At 37.5% G+C, this 22,524-nt stretch overlaps 1 protein-coding gene across 10 annotated transcripts in view; it reads left to right on the top strand.

The window, feature by feature from the left end:
- The first annotated feature begins 117 nt into the window (after positions 1 to 117).
- LOC127509360 (glutamine-rich protein 2) overlaps positions 118 to 22,524 on the top strand; it is a 36,293-nt gene continuing 13,886 nt past the window's right edge. The window contains exons 1-12 of one of the 10 annotated variants that reach the window (XR_007929209.1): positions 118 to 834; positions 10,280 to 10,384; positions 10,470 to 10,550; positions 11,192 to 11,317; positions 11,617 to 11,965; positions 12,220 to 12,305; positions 14,217 to 14,347; positions 16,167 to 16,269; positions 16,479 to 16,775; positions 17,887 to 18,009; positions 21,258 to 21,332; positions 21,451 to 21,615. Coding sequence is in view for 9 of the 10 variants with exons in the window: in XM_051887999.1 (XP_051743959.1) it covers positions 454 to 834; positions 10,280 to 10,384; positions 10,470 to 10,550; positions 11,192 to 11,317; positions 11,617 to 11,965; positions 12,220 to 12,305; positions 14,217 to 14,347; positions 16,167 to 16,269; positions 16,479 to 16,775; positions 17,887 to 18,009; positions 21,258 to 21,332; positions 21,451 to 21,615 (2,022 nt within the window). In the remaining variant the exon portion in view is untranslated. Of the gene's footprint in view, positions 835 to 5,764; positions 7,027 to 10,279; positions 10,385 to 10,469; positions 10,551 to 11,191; positions 11,318 to 11,616; positions 11,966 to 12,219; positions 12,306 to 14,216; positions 14,348 to 16,166; positions 16,270 to 16,478; positions 16,776 to 17,886; positions 18,010 to 21,257; positions 21,333 to 21,450; positions 21,616 to 22,524 lie in introns of those variants that run through there. The other 9 variants (XM_051887999.1, XM_051888000.1, XM_051888001.1 and 6 more) reach the window with 9 other exon arrangements.

The following is a 22,524-nucleotide window of genomic DNA, read 5'->3' as shown; positions in this document are numbered from 1 at the left end:
CTGCCGATGCTGCCACTGAATCAGTTGCTAAGCAACCAAAGACGCCGCTGCTCACAACAGAAGCTCATTTCTGTTGACCGACAGAGACTTCCACCAATGAGGATAGAGAGCGCAAGTGACGTATTGCATTCTAACCAATCAGCATCTTCGGAAGGCGGGGAGAGCGTAAATAGATGGCAATCTTGATACAATTTACCAAAGCAAAGCAGCCGGTAACGTACGAATTAAAGGATGAACAAGTGGCGAGACATTTTACACGCTACAAGAAACGGATTTAGTATAACTCTACCTTGTTCACAGAAATGAGAAAACAGTTTAGATCGTTATAATCCAGTTACTATGTTCGAAAACAGACTAAATCGGGACTTGCGTACTTGTTTAGAGATATGTCATTCAAACGAACAGAACTGTGATTGTCGGATTTGACAGCATCTTATTGATTTAGACGAAACCATGTCGACAGACATAAGCCTGCATGAGCTGCTGGATCTCTCCATCGGAACGCCTGATGTCGGATCTGTCAATTTCAGCGCACTGCACTCTTTACTACACGCCATCCTGGGACACCTGAAGATCGAGAGGGTCACAACTACCTGGAAGGAGGCGAACAACGACCATGACAGCCCAACACAAACTAAAGTCTTGCTGCTGGACAAATCCAGCCCCTATCGAGTGATGGAGGAGAAGCTGCTGCGGATGGAGGAGCAGATGCGCGCGCTGGAGGCTCTGCCCAGCGCCTCTGAGCTCATGAGCTCCGACACCGCGCTCAGCGACATGTGGACGCGCATGCAGCTCCGCAGTAAGGCGCAGGCAAACGAGGACGGAGTGTCCAAGGTAAGCGACACCTCTGCAGGCAGCATGCGACTCACAAAAAGTACTAATATGTACTGTAGTATTCTTAAAAGTACCATTAAAAGAACCACTGCACCTTGCTTATTATGGTGTATTATTTAACATAACATTGAGTTTTCTAGACGTACACCACGGTGATATAATGTTTTATTTGGCATATAGTATGGAAACATGTTTTTGGACATATAGCATAGTACACTCTTACAAATAAAGGTGTTTTGACAGTGATGCCACTTCAGTAAACAGCTCTTAAAAAACATGATTTTTTTTAGGGTACGTTAACACAATAACGATGTACTGAGTCTGAGAACAGAAAAGTTTTTCCTTTGCGTTTTTCATGTACAGGTGGTGACAACGTTGTCAAAACGATCCCCGTTCACACGGATCCGTAAAAACGTCTAAAATCGCTGTATTATTCATGCCAGGCCAGTAGATGGCGATGTCACTTTGTAAAGAAACACTACGCGCATATAGACTGAACATAATAAGCATGCGCATGACATAATAGGCAAGCCCATTTTCACAAATTCACATTTTTGTAGATGATAAAGGTGTTTTATTTCAAAAACGTGCAAATTTCCAGTTTTCAGACCTCAAAAAACGGCATTGTCGTGTAAATCAACGGCCAAAACTCATAGTTTTCTGTTTTTAGTTAAAAACAGTGTCGTTTAAACATCCCCTCAACTAAAAACAGGAAAAAAAATGTGTTTTGGCTTTTCATTTATAAGACAATAGAAACGATACCGTTATCGTCTCCATATGTGAATTTGTTGCTGCGTTCACGCCACTGCATAATTACCGTAATCTTGAGATGACATTAAATTTGGAGCTGTTCACATCCTCGGACTGGGAATTATGCGTTTCTATGGCACCACTATCAACGCCTGAATGAATCTACAGCAGTCAGGTGGTGGAGTGGCTACGTGGTATACGTGGGAGCTTTCAGAAACCTCCCGGCTTACAAACTGTAATTACGATCTCTACGAGGACGTGAATGCTTTTTACGAGCCAGCATCTCGTGTGAACACACCTTGTGAAATGGTAACGTCATGTGCATGCATATCACCTGTTGAGTCTATAGGTGTGTAGTGTTTCTTTACAAAGGGACATCGCCATCTACTGGCCTGGCATGAATACTACAGAGTTTTTAGTTGTTTTCACGGATCCGTGTGAACGGGGATCATTTTGACAACATTATCGTCTGTACGCGAAAAATGTGAAGGAAAAACTTTTCCATTTTTAGCACATTGTTGTTGTGTAAACATACCCTGAATGTGAAGAACATTTTAATAATCTAAACAACCTTTTTCCAGTATAAAGAATCTTTTTGTGGAATGGAACGTTTCCATGGATGTTAGAGGTTCTTCATGTAACTATAAATGCCAATAAATCACCTTTATTATTATGAGTGTATGTGATAATCATAACTTGATAATCATAATCAAAAAGTGTTATAATTCTACAAGACTTAAGACTACATGTAACGACACTGGTACCATGCTGCTGCCTCACTTGTTTGACACTCGAAAATATAAATAATGGTAAGAAGGTTGTGAATGTACATCTAATCATCATCATAATCCTCTTTCTTAATACTGATGGATCACATAGTATCCTCTTAAACCCAAACACTCAACAATAATCAGGGCTGGGCACTATTAAAAATATAGGTATTTTTAATTAAATTAGTTAATTAGTTAATCTTAATACACAGGTTAACCAATTTAACTATAGAGTGCCACAGTGTCTGCCCACTTGATTGTTCCAGAAGTATTTTTTCATTCATTTCTCCCATAGGGACTTCAAAAAAGTCTTTGTAAAAGAGTTATAAGCCGTGAACCAAACCAACATGATGCTCTGATAAAAATCCCATGATGCTCTGAGAAAAGCATAATCAAATAAAAAAACTTCTCATTTAAAAATGTTGATTATATAAATAAAAACAATATATTTTTAACATTTTACATATGTAAGTATTTTGTGTGAGCTAAAGAGATTTTTTGGCACATTTTGCTTGTTTTGACTGTATTTTCTGTATAGCATCATGGGTAACGTAGTTTTCAACACAAATTCCTCTGTTCAACATGATTATTTAAAAACTAAGTTGAAATAATGTGGACTGAGATTCAATAGAAACAAATGCCATCGATTAACAACCTCGTAGCTCACAGTAAGGCTTCAAGGTTAATTAAAGGTTTAAAGGTTTATAAGTTATCATTAAAAATCAATTTCCCTATGGAGAAAATGAATGGAGTTTTCACGTCTGGAATCCGACTGTTGCACTCTTGGTTCACTAGTGTGAATCTGAACTAGCCACACCCACAGGATGTTATTTTGGAATTTGAAAGGGAAAATGTACTTAATTGAAATGTTAAAAAAAAAAAAATTGTGACAAAACATAAATAATTAAACATTAATTGTGAATAATTACACCATATTTGTTCCCTGAGATGTAAATTACACTTTTCTCAACTAATACTGAACGAATTATATAAATATTGACAAAGATTTGAATATTGATTATGTAATTCTCTTATGTAATTATTATTTTGAAATCTGGGAAATTATTTTGAAATCTGGGAAACTGTCTGTCTGTAAAATGAACATTAATTATTAAATGTATAAAAGTACAGCAAAAAAAAAAAAAAATTAAAATTAATATTGGAGGTAGAGTTTAAGAATGTGAAAGGTATTCTGAGCTGAGTTGTGTTGTATAGAGAGCTGCTGCTGCTCTGCTGGGGGTCTGCAGGAGGCTGAATGTTTCATCAGCGTGTCTCAGCTGTAGATGACTGATGACAGACCACAGAACAATGAGCCACAGACACTGAGCTCCATTCTCAAATAACACCATCTGTGTCTCGTGTTCCACAAACTACATGTTTGTCACACTCCCCAAACCCCTGTTTCTGAGATCCTCAGATACTTAAGTATCAGTGATGGACGCCTAATAACACTTACTGTTTACCACATGACGATAATGGTATCATTTTCGAAAACTCACACTTTGAATACCATTTTCAAAACTTTGCATTTTCAGGCCCCCAAAACGCTGTTTTCGTGTAAAATGGACGGCCAAAACACATAAAAAGTTTTCTGTTTTTAGCTGAAAACTGTGTCGTGCAACATCAAGTAGCATAACGGACTGTTTTTGAACAGCTAAAATAACTGAAAGCGAATGACGCCAGAAGCCAGACACGTTCAAGCTACAAATGGCCACATCCGTTCTTGCATTAAAAATAAGGTATATATGACCTTTAACCAATGTCCCTGTCATTTTTTTTTAAATAAAATTTGATAAATTATTGAAAAGCATAGATATATTTTGAAAATTGTACAACTTCATACAATTTATGCACTACCGTTTAAAAGTTTGGGGTCAGCATGATTTTTTTTTAATATATGAAATTAATACTTAAATTCAGCAAGGATGCATTAAATTGAACAAAAATGACATTAAAGATATTTATAATAAATGCTGTCCTTTTGAACTTTCTATTACTCAAATAATCCTGAAAAAATGAAAAATATGAAGCAGCATAACTGTTTTCAACACTGATAATAATAATTATGTTTCTTGAGCACTAAATCATCATATTAGAATGATTTCTGAAGGATCATGTGACACTAAAGACTGGAGTAATGATGCTGAAAATTCAGCTTTGCATCACAGAAATAAATTTCAGTTTAAAATATATTCACATATAAAACATTTATTTTAAATTGTAATAATATTTCGCAATATTACTGTTTTTACTGTATTTTTCATTAAATATATGGTGAGTAAACATACACACACACACAAAATTACCGACCCCAAACTTTTGAACAATAGAGTATTATGTAATAGAAAATTGCATAAATGTGCATCTTGAGTCACACTTGGCCATAACAGCTGTTAGGTAAAGTACATTGCATTAATAAGAAACTTAAAATGATAAAATGATCTGAATATTTTTGCATTAAAGCCACAAATTAAGACTTTTAATTGCGCTTTAAGTTCTAAATATATATATATATATATATATATATATATATATGCAAATAAAACATGTTACAGTGAGGCAACAAACAAAATTCTCCAAATTTATAGTAAATGTATAATACTAAATATTTATAACATTTTTAATACATTTCAGCACTTTAAAGGGTTAATTCACCCAAAAATGAAAATTCTGTCATTAATTACTCACCCTCATGTCGTTCCACACCTGTAAGACCTTCATTCGTCTTCGGAACACAAATTAAGATATTTTTGATAAAATCCAATGGCTCAATGAGGCCTCTATTGACAGCAAGATAATTAACACTTTCAATGCCCAGAAAGCTACCAAAGACATTTATGTGACTGCAGTGGTTCAACCTTAATGTTATGAAGCAACAAGAATACTTTTTGTGTGCCAAAAAAACAAACAAAATAACGACTTTATTCAACAATATCTAGTGATGGGCGATTTCAAAGCACTGCTTCATGAAGCTTCGAAGCTTTACGAATCTTGTGTTTCGAATCAGTGGTTCGGAGCGCCAAAATCACGTGATTTCAGTAAACGAGGCTTCATTATGTCATAAGAGTTTCAGAATCTCAATGGTTCACGTGACTTTGGCAGTTTGATACATGCTCCGAACCACTGAATCGAAACAAAAGATTCGTAAAGCTTCGAAGCTTCATGAAGCAGTGTTTTGAAATCACCCATCACTAGATATTGTTGAATAAAGTCGTTATTTTGGGGTTTTTTTGGCACACAAAAAGTATTCTCGTCGCTTTATAACATTAAGGTTGAACCACTGTAGTCACATGAACTGTTTTAAATGTGTCTTTAGTAGCTTTCTGGGCATTGAAAATGTTAATTGTCTTGCTGGCTATGGAGGCCTCACTGAGCCATCAGATTTTATCAAAAATATCTTAATTTGTGTTTTGAAGATAAACGAAGGTCTTACGGGTGTGGAACGACATTTTTGGGTGAACTAACCCTTTAACTCTTTCCCCGCCATTGACTGAATTTTCCAGCTTTCCGTGTTTTCACTGTTATATGGTTATTACACATCTTAAAGAGTACAGAATCTCCAGAGCAAAACACAGACAAAACAGAAGCAAAAACAAGTTACAAAAGCATTTCTTATGCATGTTGTAGTCAGTGGAAAAAAAAAAAAAAAAAAAAGATATTCTCAGCTTTTAGTTCAAAATGTTGCTTTTTTTTATGAAACTTCAAGTGTTGATAGCAAAAAGAATGTGTGAAGCTAGAATAAAACGTTTTTGTTTGTTTGTTTGTTTAAAAGCAGAAGCTCTGCTCTTTCTTTTGATATATTGCATGGGGGCCATGAAAGTTTTCTAAAAATGATCAAAAACGCTGGCAGTGGCTGGCAACTTTAAAAAAAAAAATGCTGGCAGGGAAAGAGTTAAGTAAAAAAAAAAAAAAAAAAAAACTGTATCTTTTTTTTTTTTACCCAGTGGTATTATAATCACATAGGGTTATAAGATCATCAGAAACATACATTCAGTCATGTGTATCCAAACATTTGTTTGGTTGTGAGCGATTTACTCATTTGCCACCCAATTTAAAGTTTTCAGGTTTTACCTAAAACTTTACCCATCTATCTTGTAATAAGAAAGCCAAATACATTACTATTGTAGCACTAAAAGCACCTAATGACATCCACGTCTCACATGACACTGAGTCTGTCTTGAGCTGTGGTCACCTCCCCTTCACGTCTTTCTCCATCCTCTGATAAGCCGACAGTAATTAACCTCCCGCAGAGCCGGCGCTTGTTTCACAAATGCTCCGGTGACGCGAGTGCACGGGGAGGTCCTGCTCATCTTCTCAATCATTAATGTTTCGTTTGGACATGTTTGGAGTCATCCATGGTTATCCACCAGTGCCCTCAGATGACCCCTGCCGCCCAGCTGCCAGCCGAATCCGGGGAGGCCGAACAGGAATGAAAAGCACGGGTGACTACGGGGGCTCTGTATGTGAGTTCAGGAGCGGAGCCACAGCAATGCTGGCGTCAAAGTTGTGAGCGCGCAGGAAACACCGGTTCATTGTTACATTCAATGGGGAACGTCAAGGGGGGTCTGGATGGTAATGATTTACCAGGTATTTTGGAGCTGGTCGTGTGCTTGAATAAACCAACGGATCCGCTCATCACATGAAAGAGTGAATGTCATGCTCTTTCCCAGGTGTGAGTAGGTTATGGTGTTACCTACTGTATTCACTTCTGTTGTTTTGACTGTCAGTTACTCAGAGCGACCGTTCGGAGGGTGTGGAGTGGAGATGGGCTCTGTGCCCTGATACTGTGTCATGGTTACAAAATGACAAGATTAATGCTGACTATGTGGCTGTGTGGTGATAAGCCGTGACAGTTTGAACTTTCCTGTGGAAATGACTCGTGTCGTTAAAGAACAAACAATGACTGACTTGTTAAACAGCTTGTGTGTATCGTTTATATTTGCTTTGAACAGCTGGACTAGATTCTTATTATACCTAATTGCATAAACAAATGTGCCGTCAGGTTCATTATGACAAATCGTCCCTTACAAAAAGGACTGCGGCAGGATTATGGTACCTGATATGTCTCTGATACATTAAAAATCTAACCAACTCCAAGGTTTTGAAAAGTAATGTTTCTGAAATAAGACAGGTTTGGTGGTATGGGTAGGTTTAAGGGTGGGTTAAGGTCTAAGGGATGGGTCAACAGTGTAATTATAAATGTAATTGCAGAAATAAATTATAGATGTAATTACATGCAGGTATTTCTTTTAAAATATAAGTACAATGTAAACATGAATGTACAACCCGAATTCCGGAAAAGATGGGACGTTTTTTAAATTTGAATAAAATGAAAACTAAAAAACTTTCAAATCACAAGCCAATATTTTATTCACAATAGAACATAGATAACATAACAAATGTTTAAACGGAGAAATTTTATGATTTTTTGCACAAAATGAGCTTATTTCAAATTTGATGCCTGCTACAGGTCTCAAAATAGTTTGGACGGGGGCATGTTTACCATGGTGTAGCATCTCCTCTTCTTTTCAAAACAGTTTGAAGACGTCTGGGCATCGAGGTTATGAGTTTCTGGAGTTTTGGTGTTGGAATTTGGTCCCATTCTTGCCTGATATAGGTTTCCAGCTGCTGAAGAGTTCATGGTCGTCTCTTAGACGTATTTTTCATTTAATGTTGCTCTAAAACCTTTATATACCTTTCAGCATTCATAGTGCCTTCCAAAACATGCAAGCTGCCCATACCGTATGCACTTATGCACCCCCATACCATCAGAGATGCTGACTTTTGAACTGAACGCTGAAAACACGCTGGAAGGTCTCCCTCCTCTTTAGCCCAGAGGACACGGTGTCCATGATTTCCCACAAGAATGTCAAATTTGGACTCGTCTGACCATAGAACACTTTTCCACTTTGAAACAGTCAATTTTAAATGAGTCTTGGCCCACAGGACACGACAGCGCTTCTGGACCATGTTCACATATGGCTTCCTTTTTGCATGATAGAGCTTTAGTTGGCATCTGCAGATGGCACAACAGATTGTGTTTACCGACAGTGGTTTCTGGAAGTATTCCTGGGCCCATTTAGTAATGTCATTGACACAATCATGCTGATGAGTGATGCAGTGTCGTCTGAGGGCCTGAAGACCACAGGCATCCAGTAAAGGTCTTCAGCCTTGTCCCTTACGCACAGAGATTTCTCCAGTTTCTCTAAAAAATGTTATGATGTTATGCACTGTAGATGATGAGATTTGTAAAGCCTTTGCAATTTGACATTGATGATCATTGTTTTTAAAGTATTCCACAATCTTTTTGTTGCCCCCGTGCCAACTTTTTTGAGACCCGTAGCAGGCATCAAATTTGAAATGAGCTCATTTTGTGCATAAAATTGTAAAATTCCTCAGTTTAAACATGTGTTATGTTATCTATGTTCTATTGTGAATAAAATATTGGCTCATGTGATTTGAAAGTCTTTTAGTTTTCATTTTATTCAAATTTAAAAAAACGTCCCAACTTTTCCGGAATTCGGGTTGTACAAAATAAGTGCATGGTATCAAATGATTAATTTTAAATGTAAGTACATAGTAGTTAAGGCCACCTAATATAAAGTGGGACCATCCCTTCAATATATATCATAGTAATAGAATTATAAATAGTACTTTACATGGTACTACCAAAAGCTATGATAGTACCTTGGTATTATATATATATATATATATATATATATATCTTGAAACTGAATAATTACTATATTCATATACTATAGTGTTTGCAAGGTACTCTGCTTCAATACTCTGCTGTATTACCATGGTACATGTCCACAACCATAGTATTTCCATGGTATTTTGTTTAAAAAAAACAAAAACAAAACAAAACAGGGTATTACTATAATACATATCCAAAAAAGGTCCTTCCATGGTAGTATGTAAAAAAAAAAAAACACAGTATTACCATGGTGCATCATAAAAACATGGTATTACCATAGTACATGTCCAAAAAAAACATATTTGCATATAATATTGCAGATATTTGTATATATCCATAAATAAAAGGTATTTTCTTGCTTTTCTGATTATTATCAGTTTTGAAAACTGTTAAAATCATGATACATTTTTTCAGGATTATTTGAGTTCAAAAGAACAGCATTTATTATAACTATATTATGTGTCCAAAACCATAGTATTTCCATTGTAATATGTCCTAACACCACCAAAATAAATAAATTAATAAATAAAACAGGGTATTACCATAATACATTGCTAAAAAATCCCATTAAAAAGGTATTACCATGGTACATGTCTGAAAAACAAAATTTATTTTCATGGCATGTGTCCAGAAACAATGTGATACTATGGTCCTTTTTACAAAAAAATGTTAATAGCTGGTAATGAGTACTTTTTGCTAGTGTTGTATTTTAGTTAACAAGGAAGGGTTGGACAGTCAGTGACTGTCTTGATAGTCAGTATAATCTACACCTCTGTACACTATAGTCATCCCTTCAGTCTAATAAAGGTACACCCAAGATAAATTAGTTCATCTAACAGAGCCTCACAGGGCAGCAAACAGCTCCAAGAGTAACACAGGTTAGACATCAGGGGTTACGCAAACAGAAAGTTGGCGGACAGCAATGCCACATCCTGTTTGATTCAAGGGTGATTCCCAGGCCTGTGTGCCGTCATGGTAACCTCTTTTGGGGTTAAAGGTCAGAGGTTCAGAGAGTAAATTACTTACCTTTCAAAGAAAGAGACACAGAGGATGTGTTTAACTGATTCAGCAGTGCTCTTATTGAGTTTTATCCCTCTTCAAAGTTCAGGCAAAAGGGATTATGGGCTTTTTTCCCAGTTACTGTTGGCCAGTAGGAGGGGTATGAAATGAAACCCAGTAAATCTTCAAAGACTGAAGTTATTTCAAACCCTGTTTTCTTCCTCAGTGTATGGACTTAATCCAAGACCTGCTGAAGGAAGTCCAGGCGCTTAAAGAGTCCAGAGATGATCTGAGACAGGAAGTTCATGCTCTGAACGGTCAGCTCAGCCAGGTGACCGCACACGCACACCAGTATCACTCATCAAACATTTCTGCTCATAGATAATCAGCACTTGACAACATGTTGTCATCTTCAGCTGAACATGGATGAGTTGGCTGACCGTATCGTGGCTATGGAGCAGTATTGTCACCAAGTGGAAGATCTGGACAACACCACGGTGAGTATGTGCTGTTAAAAATAACTTTTTGATTCAGCCTCATGAAATTTCGCAGACAAAGAACGTCCATTGTCAAAAGTGTACACAGAAGTCACTTTACTGTACATCCAAACAGCTTTCTGTTTGTCAACATGGCGAATTCAAGCGAAATTTGCATAAAACATTTTTTTACCCTCACGTGATCACATAGATTCCAACTGAAATTTTGCATGCAAAAAGGGTCTATTGTTTATTGTCAAAACTGTAGCGATTTGCACAGCTCAAAGTGATAGTTCACCCCAAAATGAAGATTATCCCATGATTTACTCACTCTCAAGCCATCCTAGGTGTATATGACTATCTTCTTTCAGATGAACACAATTTTAAAAAGTTATATTATCCTGGCTCTTCCCAGCTTTATAATGGTAGGGAACTTTGAAGCCCAAAAAAGTGCATCCATCCATCATAAAAGTAATCCATACGGCTCCAGGGGGTTAATATTGGCCTTCTGAAGCGAAGCGATGGGTTTTGTAAGAAAAATATCCATATTTAAAACTTTATAAACCATAATAACTGGCTTCCAGTAACGGCCGTACACGAGTGATTGTGATTGTGTCATGTTTATTTAGAAAACGGCAAATTATATTTTTCCTCTGTCTCAGAAAGAGCTGAAGGACAAAATGGCCCAGTACCCTGTTCCAGAGGAGCTCCAACAGTGTGTCACATGGGAAGTGATGCAGGCTGCGCTCATCACCGAGAGGCAGAAGATCCAGGAGGCACGTCCAGCTGTAATCACTCAATACACAGCATGAAGTCAATTTAGTGTGTCCTGTAGCTTTCAGAAGCCAGTAACCTTTCACAGCCATCCTAAATCTCAGGTTCTTATCACAGTCATTGTTTGGTTAGAGCAGGCGGCAGCTGCAGTTGAGGCAAACATTGACCTGAATGAATGATTTGCTAAATGTAAATGCATAACCAACATCTACAAACACAAACTGAGGCCAAAACCGAAGACATTCATTCTCATTCTCAGCCTCAGATGGCATTAACTGTGCTTTGTAAAAGACATTCCCTCTTGCATTCCCAGGGGTTGCAGGGCACCATCTCCGCTGTACCCATCCACCCTTTGAACCTTGGTAGCCTGATCAAGGATGAGAGAGCAGGTTCAGGTGGCACAGCTGGTGTAGATCTCTCTCATCAGGCTTCTCCTTCACATCAGTCCTTGTCTGACGAGACTCTGCGCACTGTGACGGGCAGCCCGCTGTCCCGGGTCAGCATTGGGGCTGAGCGCTACCCGGAGACTGTAGAGGCTCTGAAGGAGGTGGGCAGACTGAGAGACAGGCACGAGAGTCTGGAGGCCCGTGTGGGACAGCTAGAAGCAAACAAGGCTGATCAGTCTCAGCTTCAACATCTGCGTGATGTCCTCGCAGCAATAGGTACAACATAGACAGCAGATGCTTTATATGTGTTATATCATTGATTACAGAAAGTACAACGTAAAAACATGTATGTACACAATAAGTGCATTGTATCAAATTATTAATATAAATGTTAGTACTAGTTAAAGACACTTAATATGAAGTGTCCCAATTTTTATTCACAGTCAAGTTACTATTTGTCAATATGCTTGTGTATGTTTGTGTAGGTATGTTTCTGACGTTTTGTTTGATATTATTTGTGATGTCTGCAGAAGAGAGGCAGATTCCTGATTATGTGCCAGAGCAGCTGAATCATCTGAGGACTCTTGTGGACAGTCTTCTAGCAGATAAAGAGAAGGTATGAGAGAAAATAATTAAACTAATTATAATTACTACACCCTAACCTTTCTTCTAACCCTATCTTTAAAACACATTTTAGCATTATCAGATTATATGATAATCTAGTCCTTGAAAAGGCTGTTTTCATTGTTACAGTTTATGTAATTATCTAAACAGAACTTCCCCTAGACTTCTATTGTTGTTAAAGGTGACAGTGTCAGTCAAACAGATAACTAACAGTGGTATTCAGATAAGTAATAGACAGCAGATATTGAATAAAGTAATCAAATGTAAAATAACACTACTGTATACATTAACTTTAGACTAATCTTATTAAAACTACAAAAGTTATTCATTCAGGAGCAGTGAGTGATTTTATCTTCGTCTTTTGTTGTTTGATTAACATTAACTGCAGCAGATTTATTAGGCTGCTGTCACTTTAAGAGCTGCACGGATCCAATATACTGTTACACATGTTTTCTTTCTCAACTGTTTACATTAATTTAAGACATAACCGACTGTGTTTACGAGGATACTCGTAAACTCGTTTTGTGTGTAAGCTATTTGAGCGTTTAGGTGCATATCCAAAGCCCACAGTATACTTTGCTTATGCGCGTTCGGCTTTGTCTCGGAGCGTGCACGGAGAAAGCTGACTTGGGAACAGTGTTTCTTTCGAGGCTTAATGCGCTTCCATATTGAACTTAGGAAGAAAGGAAGAAAGCGCAACGCCTCTCGCAGTTCAAAAAGCTTACACTACGTCCTACGCCTTCCCTATTCAACTTACGGAAAAAGCTTAACTGACATGACACGTTTGCATCGCTTCGCTTTAGAAGGCCTTTATTAACTCCCCGAAGCCATGTGGAGTACGTTTATGATGGATGGATGTGGATGGAAGCACATTCTTCAGCTCATACTCCTTTGGTAACGCTCACTGCCATTATAAAGCTCAGATGCATCAGGATATTTATTAATATATCTCAGATTGTGTTCATCAGAAAGAAGAAAGTCATATACACCTAGGATGGCTTGAGGGTGAGTAAAGCTTGGGGTGATTTTCATTTGAAAGTGAACTAATCCTTTAAGTTTGGCTTTGGAAGGAATGAAAGCACACTGTGATGAAAGAAAGGATGATGCTGGGGGGGGGATGGAATGCGACAGCGGCACAATAATCATTTTACATCAATTATCTTGTTTCGGAATCGTTGGAAGCCAAAATTTAAATCGAAAAATAAACTACAATTGATCGCACAGACCTACTCATCACTGCGGCTCCATCTCAGCCTCCAGATCCTTCGGTGTCACCCAGTCTCTGTCTCCTCGGCTCTGCCTGGGTCTCTATTTCATGTTGCCCCACCGCTGGTGCTCAAACCCCTGACTCGACCCTGGCTCCTTCCACCATCGGTAACGCTGTGAGCCTTCATCCTGGCTGCGCTCCAGGTCATCATCTGGCTCCTTCCTCCATCATCTCCGCTGTGGCATTGCCCTCTGCCAGTCGCTCCTTAGTTATGTCCGTCTCCAGCTCCACATCCTCCACCGGAACTCCTTCCCTCGTCTGTTGAACTATTATCTGCGGCACGAGGACGCACCTTCCGGGAGGGGAGACTAATGTCACAGTTATTTTCAGTTTTTAAATACTGTTCCTTTTCCTTTGGTTCCTATTTCCTTGTTCTGTTTAGTTTTGTGTAGTTAAACCTACCTATCACAGACATCTTTCTGCATTTTTACATTTTCAAAAAACATAATTTAGTATGATTTATAAGGTGTTTTTCTCATGGGAGCCAAAAAATGTCCCTATAAGGACAAGGATTTCTGGTATTGCCATCCTTGTGAGGACATTTTGTACCCAAAACGTAGGGTATACATGAACCACACACGCACACACACACAACAGAGCAGAAGCAGCATGTGACAGTGTAGATGACTCCTGTAGGTGTCAGAGGTGGAGAGTGTGTTGATGAACATGAGCTCAGACTCTGCAGGACGGAGCACAGGTTCAGTCAGCGATCAGGACACAGACGCCTCACAGATAGAGCAGCTGACCCTGCAGACGACTCACATCAGGTACTAATAATCACAATTAACTAGTCACTCATCAGAGACATGGGACAAAACACGTCCCACAATTTCACATAGCATCAGTTTTTGAAACAGCAACATTTGCATTTTTTGGTCAAAATTGGTCATTAAAACCATGTACAAGTATAGCATCAGTTGCAGTAGTGAGAATGCAGTGTCAGAAACAAGGTGTACAGATACAGTGGATATAAAAAGTACACACCTCAGTTAAAACGGCTATTTTTTGTGACAAAATTAAACAAAGATAATTCATATCAGAACTTCAGTTGTAATTCAAATTACAACCTATGCAATGACACTAAAGCAGGGGTGTCAAACTCATTCTCTTTGCGTCGGTATTCAGCATGAGCCTGTGTTAACGTCCTGTTTACAGACTTAATATTTCCACACAAATGACAGTTAGGGAAATGATTGCAAAGCAGTTTGTTTGCAAGTCAAGAATAGATATTGGCCAAAATAAAACTAATAACCATTCGGATTTATGGCTGGTGGACCATGCATAACTTTTTTATTATTGTTCAAATCATCCCCCGGGCCGGATTGGACACCTTTGTGGGCCGTATTCGGCCCGCAGGCCGTATGTTTGACACCCCTGCACTAAAGTGACACATTTTAAAGGCTCTTAATTTTGTTTTGGATTCTCCTACAATAGGTTTACATGCATCCAAGGTCAAAAACACTTTGATTTTCTCATAATATACATAGCAGCATCACCTCTTTTCTCACAGTGTCTTATACTCTGCTAGGATTGGTCAGATGGCTTAGTCTGTTGTGATTGGTCTACTCTGTTCTCGATGGCCCAGTTTGTTGTGATTGGTCTACTCTGGTCTGATTGGTCAGATGGCCCAGCATGTTTTAATTGGTCTACCACTTACAGTGAGTGTCGGAAAAACAAACACTCATATCTGAATTGATGTCCTTTTTAGTGCGAGTCGTCATCCTTTAGAAGTGCATGCAAAGTGGATTTGCTTTTGCAGAAAACAGCGTCTTCTCGACATGTCGTCAACACAAACTAAACTCTTCCAGTCTCAGCTTCATCTACAGTGTTTGAGAGTCAAAGTAGACGTTGTTCAAAGGCAGCCAATGAAGACCATTTGTGGGCATTATGCAAATTTGTTACAAACCTACGTAGGTTAATGCAGGAAATTAGGCTGGAATTACCGACGACTCGTTTAAGGCAGTTCAGAATCACTTCATTCTTTTAGTAGACAATAACTCCATTTATCTGCACATTGATCTTTGAAACTTTGCTGACATTTTACATTCACAAACAGCTGTATTACACACTATATGAAGGGTGATACCCGAAAAAGCATAATAGGGGCACTTTACAATAACCCAACTGCATAGGTGTGCACACCATTTTATAACTGGGTATGTGGCTGTGTTCAGAATTAAAAAATCATCAAGGTCATGTGAAATAGTAAGCATCTGTCTTCACCTGAAGTGACTCTGATGAACTCCAAATAAGCTCAGCTCAGTGCTGAAATAAAATCAAAGGGTGCTTAATTATTAGTTTTATGTTGACTTTTTATATCCACTGTACAATTACATTAGTATATTTGTAGATGTTTTCATACTTTCTCACTTTGTGAGGACATACTCATTGCTGGCAGAAGCTGGACACAATGATATGCTGTATCAGAATCAATTTGCTCCTCAGTTTTCTGGAGGAAGTCCCACTTGTTTTTTTGCACTGTGGCAGTTAGATGAATCTGGACCTGATTAAATTAGAAAAGAAGGTGCAATTTTCTTTCACTATTGGCAATTTTCAGCCCTCTGTACATCACACACACTCATACAGGATTGCAGTACTGAAGCTGGATGAGAAAGTGCAGGTGCTGATGAGAGAGAAGAGTGACAGTGTGGAAGAGAGAAGCAGCCAAGACAGACACATACAAGAGCAGGTCAGACAGACAGAACTGCTCCAGTTATAGGGCTGGGCCATATATCAAACGTTCACATCATCGTCTAAATAGACGATATATATCAAACACCAAGGGTTAAAATGTAATAATATTCAATATATCGCCCAGCCCTGTTGGTTTGACCATTGTGTTATTATTTTTCATTAACGTTCTTTTCATTTTTTTTTTTTTTTATGGTTCACCTGTAGTTAAACAGCCTCAGGGTTATGATTGAGGATATGAAGTCCTCCTCATCCTCTCCACTCTCAAAAAGTCAACAGCAGGAGGCAGTAGAGTTCAGCAGAGAAGCGGAACAGGTCCAAAGCTCGGGCCAGGATCAGGTTCAGAGTTCAGGTCAGAGTCAGAGTTCAGGTCAGGATCAGGGTCAACAGCAGAAAGAAGGTCACGATCCGGACCAGGAGGTCAGTCAGTTGTCCCAGTGTTCCTACAAACCGGAGGACAAGACCACTCACCTCACGAACCAGGAACACCGGGGCAGGAATAAGGTACATGACAGACAGGGACAGAGATTACCCTTACGCAAAAATATATTTCCTTATATATGAATGGTCAATATATTAAATGATTTAACGGTTTATTGAAAATATACAGAATAATACATTGTGTTAATACTGTATATTACAATATATTGAATAATATATAAGGAATTGCCGCTTTTCATATATTGAAAAATGTGACAATATATTTACTAATATAATGTATGTAACATTATATTCAGTAATACAGTTGTACATGTGATATGGTACTGTATGGCTATAAATATATTGCAGATATATTTACTCATGCAGTATAATATCATATTTTCAAGCTAGTTAACAATAGCACAAGCACACCTGCATGTACTGAAGTATTTAACAAAGAAACTATCACTGTACTGAAGAGTGCACAGCCATTACTTTTAAATTATGTAATATATAATCTTAATGTTGCTGGGCCAATCGTCAACCTAACTACAGGCTCTACTCTTCAGCACAATGGTAACCCCAAAAACATACCAGAAAACCTTTTAAATTCCAAAATAATACAACATTAAAACACTAACAGATCTCCTCCTATACTAATATCGAGCAAAAACACATGAAATAACACTTCATTTTAACCTTTACTCTCCTTTAACAGTCAGAAGCAAAGCATGCTGGGAACTAGAAATCTGCTGCAACTCATTCTGTGAATGTATATATGTGTTTACATACATTCACATTTATATGAAACATGTATGTGCAATATATGTACACAATAAAGGATAACACTTTATGAATATTACATGTAATGCTATTTCTGTCTTCATTTCTAAATATTTGTATCAATATATAGCCATACATGGTCAATGCTTATATATTGGAGTATATTGTAAAATATAAGCACTCGTTTCCAATATATGGAAATGTATTATGTAATATATCACATTATATTTTGCAGTATATTCCCATATATTTTTGTTACGTAAGGGTAAACTGAGTTCATATTTATTCTTCATTTTAGAAAACATTTGAGACAAAGTTTGTACTGAAATGAAACAGTCTCCTGAGCTCCGACAGATCCGTCAAATGTTCCTCTGTGAGTATGTGATGTTGTGAAATGTGTGTTTCGCGGCAGAACACCGATCTGGCGAGTGATGTGGAGGGAGCCTTACTGCAGCTGCAGGCCGACTGTGAGAGACTCCACAGCACATCCAGACGCCTGACGGAGGAGCACAGCGAGAAACAGATCCACATTGACGTGAGTGAGAGCATCACAGCTTAGTGTTACTGACATGTGTTAATCAAGAATCTATTCTACTGTCTCTCAGGGGCATTTACAGTATATTCAGATTCAGACTGAGGTTTACTGATTTTAATACTCAGTTATATTAAATTATTACCCTTTTAAAAAACAAGTACACTTTAGCATACTTATTATTAAAACTACTTATTACAGAAATAAGTGTGAACTAAATCTAATGACACTTAATTGCAGCTCAATTGCAATTAAATGAAAATTTATTGTATTTAAAGCTGCAGTCCATAACTTTTTTTTGGTTAAAAATGGTCCAAAATCAATTTTTGAGCAAGTACATAACCAGCCAGTGTTCAAAACTATCTCCTTACCTTAGCTCGATTCACAACAGTAAGCTTGTAATAATGTTTTATAATAAGAGCGGTACTGGTGGGTTTCCGCGGGAAATTCGAGCATGCAGCCGTTCGTCTTTGCGTCATCACGTCATGTTTACATAAAGAAGGAGTCCCAGCTAGTAGGCTAAATCACATGTGAGGATGCTGCTGGTAACAGATCATTTATAGCCTTTTCTCACAGCAGCTGAAATAATTAAACTTAAAGGGTTAGTTCACCCAAAAATGAAAATTCTGTCATTTATTACTCACCCTCATGTCGTTCCACACCCGTAAGACCTTCGTTAATCTTCGGAACACAAATTAAGATATTTTTGTTGAAATCCGATTACTCGGTGAGGCCTCCATAGCCAGCAATGACATTTCCTCTCTCAAGATCCATTAATGTACTAAAAACATATTTAAATCAGTTCATGTGAGTACAGTGGTTCAATATTAATATTATAAAGTGACGAGAATATTTTTGGTGCACCAAAAAAAACAAAATAAGGACTTATATAGTGATGGCCGATTTCAAAACACTGCTTCAAGAAGCTTCGGAGCGCCAAAGTCACGTGATTTCAGCAGTTTGGCGGTTTGACACGCAATCCGAATCATGATTCGACACGCTGATTCATTATGCTCCGAAGCTTCATGAAGCAGTGTTTTTAAAATCGGCCATCACTTTATAAGTCGTTATTTTGTTTTTTTGGCGCACCAAAACTATTCTCGTCGCTTTATAATATTAATATTGAACCACTGTACTCACATGAACTGATTTAAATATGTTTTTAGTACATTAATGGATCTTGAGAGAGGAAATGTCATTGCTGGCTATGGAGGCCACATTGAGCCATCGGATTTCATCAAAAAAATCTTAATTTGTGTTCCGAAGATGAATGAAGGTCTTACGGGTGTGGAACGACATGAGGGTGAGTAATAAATGACATTATTTTCATTTTTGGGTGAACTAACCCTTTAACATTTCAATAGTGGATTGTAATCCAGAAAGATCCAAATGACAGTCATCAGTAACAACTAGAGATTCACCTGTAGTCAAAAGCAAAAGACTTCGGACTGTGGAGTGGCTACAGATATTGAAATCTACAGGTAACGGTAATACACACTAAATACACATAGTCACGCAATGCTGATGTTGTTAACATTAACAATTTGAAACAAAGTATAACAGTAATAATAATTTGCATGGCTTGGCATGATCCAAGCTAATAAGCGATCGTTAGATTTAATCACCATTGGCAGGGAGATTTATTGTAGGCTTAATGCTTTTTTCCTCAGCTGGTCAGAACAAAAGTGGCAGAAGTTACTTACTTGTTGACATTTTCCAATGAAAATTCTTATTTTGGTCATACTTCCAAGACGTAGAATCTGTGTTTCCGAAGTAAAGTATCCACACCGATGTGGTGACTGACACCAAACATTAGATTCATCCGCATGGATTTGTGCCGATGCACAACGCACGTAACGATAATCATTTCGCATATAACTGCAATTGCAGGTTTCAAACAGAGATGGCGACAAAGAGGCAAAACTTCCGGACTGCAGCTTGAATGTAATACTGAATAACACACTACAGTTTTAATTATAATCAAGTACTTTACATGCGCTTTAGTGTGTTAGTCAACACATCAAAATAAGTGTACTTCTTTAAAGCACGACAATAGATGAAACGTGTGCTCTCTTTATGTGCACTTAAGTGGCCTTTAATTTCATTATTACTATATTATTAGAAGTACAGTTTTTTATATAAGGTTTGAAGTACACTACACATCTAATATAATAAGCACACCTTTTCACAAGGGAAATAGTAAACATTTTGAACTGTATTAGCCTAGCTCTGTTTCAAAACCTAGTGAGCTGCAATAGGCAGTAATTTAAGGCATCATAGGCACCTCAACTGTAGGCGGAGGATGAACCAATACCAGGGTAAGGCTAGATGCGCTTCCTCCTTAAAAACATATTTAAATAGTATTTCATGAAATAGTTTCAAATTATGTGACAGCTAGCAACAACCTACACATCCCAGCATAAAGGCTTCTGATAAATGATTTGTTATTAAAGAGACTATGTTCACAAACCACTATAATTAGAACAGAAAAGCAGGCATACTGTATGCGGGATTTGGCATGGCAGCCAATTCAAATAATAAATAACCATTTGTAAAACCAAAAGTTTTATTCAAATTCTGAATGGATTATATATATCACCTAGAAAGCGTGCAAACGTCATTTATCAACACTAAAAATCCGTCACTCATTGTATCTACACTTTGTTTGTGATAAGTTAACTTATAACGAGAGGATTTGCGAGCATGCAGAACTCAACACTGGACAAAAACTCTGGCATTTTGAGCGATGAGTGGATTCTAACTTAAACACATCTGATTGGCCATTGTGTTCAAGAAATCAACAGATATGTTTGTGATTGGCTGCATTGCTCAATGCTGTAAACAGAAACCTTTGACGCTCTCTAGAGCACTAACACCAAATCTGTTATGCCAATATGCTATTATTATGGAAAAAACTGATCCTGGACCAGGAGTTATTGGTAGCTTTTCCCTCTAAAAGCAATCAGAAGCAGCAGCAGTCAGTGGTTTTAGTGAGAAAATTCCATGCTAGTCTCAAGTCCTATGACCTCAATGGCACATCATGCTATTGTGGAAGGTAAAAGGTAAAAAATACTTACGCAGAGACACATGTCATGTTTTACATCATGGTAGGGACTTCCTGCTGACTTAAATTATACTTAAATTAAGCTAGTTACAATTATGTCCAACTCAACCCCTTACAGAAACCTTTGGCAGTTATGTATGATTTACTTCCTGTATGAAGCACATAGACTTAATTGTGGCTTTTCCAGCGTCTGTACAAGATGTTGAAGGAACTGGATGAAAAGAAAGCTGACAAGGAACTGGTGGAGATGAAGATTGAAATTGTGAGTTGTTTCTTTATACCGTTCATAAATATTTCAAGTCCATCAGCTCTTCTCTGTGGTCCCCATCGGGCCGCCACAGTCACTCTCAGTCGGTGGACATCATCTCTTTGCTCCTCAGAAAGCAGACAAACGGGCTCTGGAGAGCAAGGTGAGCCGCATGCAGTTTGACAGTATGACTGAGCAGCTCAATAACATGTTACAGGAGCTGCTCAGTAAGATCAGCGGTCAGGAGAAGGACTGGAACAAGGTCATCGAGAAGATCTCCAGTGAAATGGACTGCAAGGTGAGAGAAGGATGGACAGAAGCAGTGATATTCATACAATACTTCCTTAAAGTCATTTAACATCTCTATTGTGTAAGAAATATTTTCCCACCGATATGAACATTAATATAAAAGCTTTTTTCTATAAGTTCAGAGTTAAGTGTGATATTATGGTCATTTTTTAATTATTATATGGTCATATTACAGTAATGTGAATGAGATTTTGAACAGGTAATGAGAATTTGAGGAAAATGTGCTTGATTGCGCTGATTGTGTGATGTCACAATTCATCCTAAAATAGGCATGATTTCTTTTTTTTTTTTTTGGTCCCACTTTATATTAAGTGTATTTAACTACTATTTTAATAATATTTAAATGAATCATTTGAAATAATTTGTGTTACAGTATTTTTATTTTGAGATTAAAACCTGGACATGTTTTTGGTGAGATTCACCCAATTACACTTTATTTTATTTTATTTTACCCTCTGGTGCTCCTCTTGTGGCAGTCAAAAATGACCAATTTGTTTATTTCAGTGAAATGAATGTGCCATATTTTAATTCAATAATGTTTTTTTATTTAATATTTTGTATTTTTAGGGGATTTTATGGTACTAAATTATATTTATGTAGTAGTTGTAATCCATTTATTTACTTTTTGAGAATAGACCTGAAAATGAAATTTCCAACTTAAACTGTCATTAATCTTGAATGCTTTGGAGCACAGACTTAAGTCTGGTCTCTTTTTAAAAAAGACACAGGGCAGATTATTGCCGAAGTGAAAAAAAGTGAACTTAAAAGTTATAGAAGTTTAAGTTTAATGTTATGAAAAATGCACAAAAATACTATTTTCAAAATTTATATGAAATATAATTTTCCAAAACATGTTTTACTCTAAAATTGTGATAAAATGAAAAACATAAATCTAAAC

Source organism: Ctenopharyngodon idella, chromosome 3 (genome assembly GCF_019924925.1).
Source record: "Ctenopharyngodon idella isolate HZGC_01 chromosome 3, HZGC01, whole genome shotgun sequence".
NCBI classification, from domain to species: Eukaryota; Metazoa; Chordata; class Actinopteri; order Cypriniformes; family Xenocyprididae; genus Ctenopharyngodon; species Ctenopharyngodon idella.
Note: the sequence above shows the minus strand (reverse complement) of the source record. Positions and strands in the feature narration are given on the sequence as shown.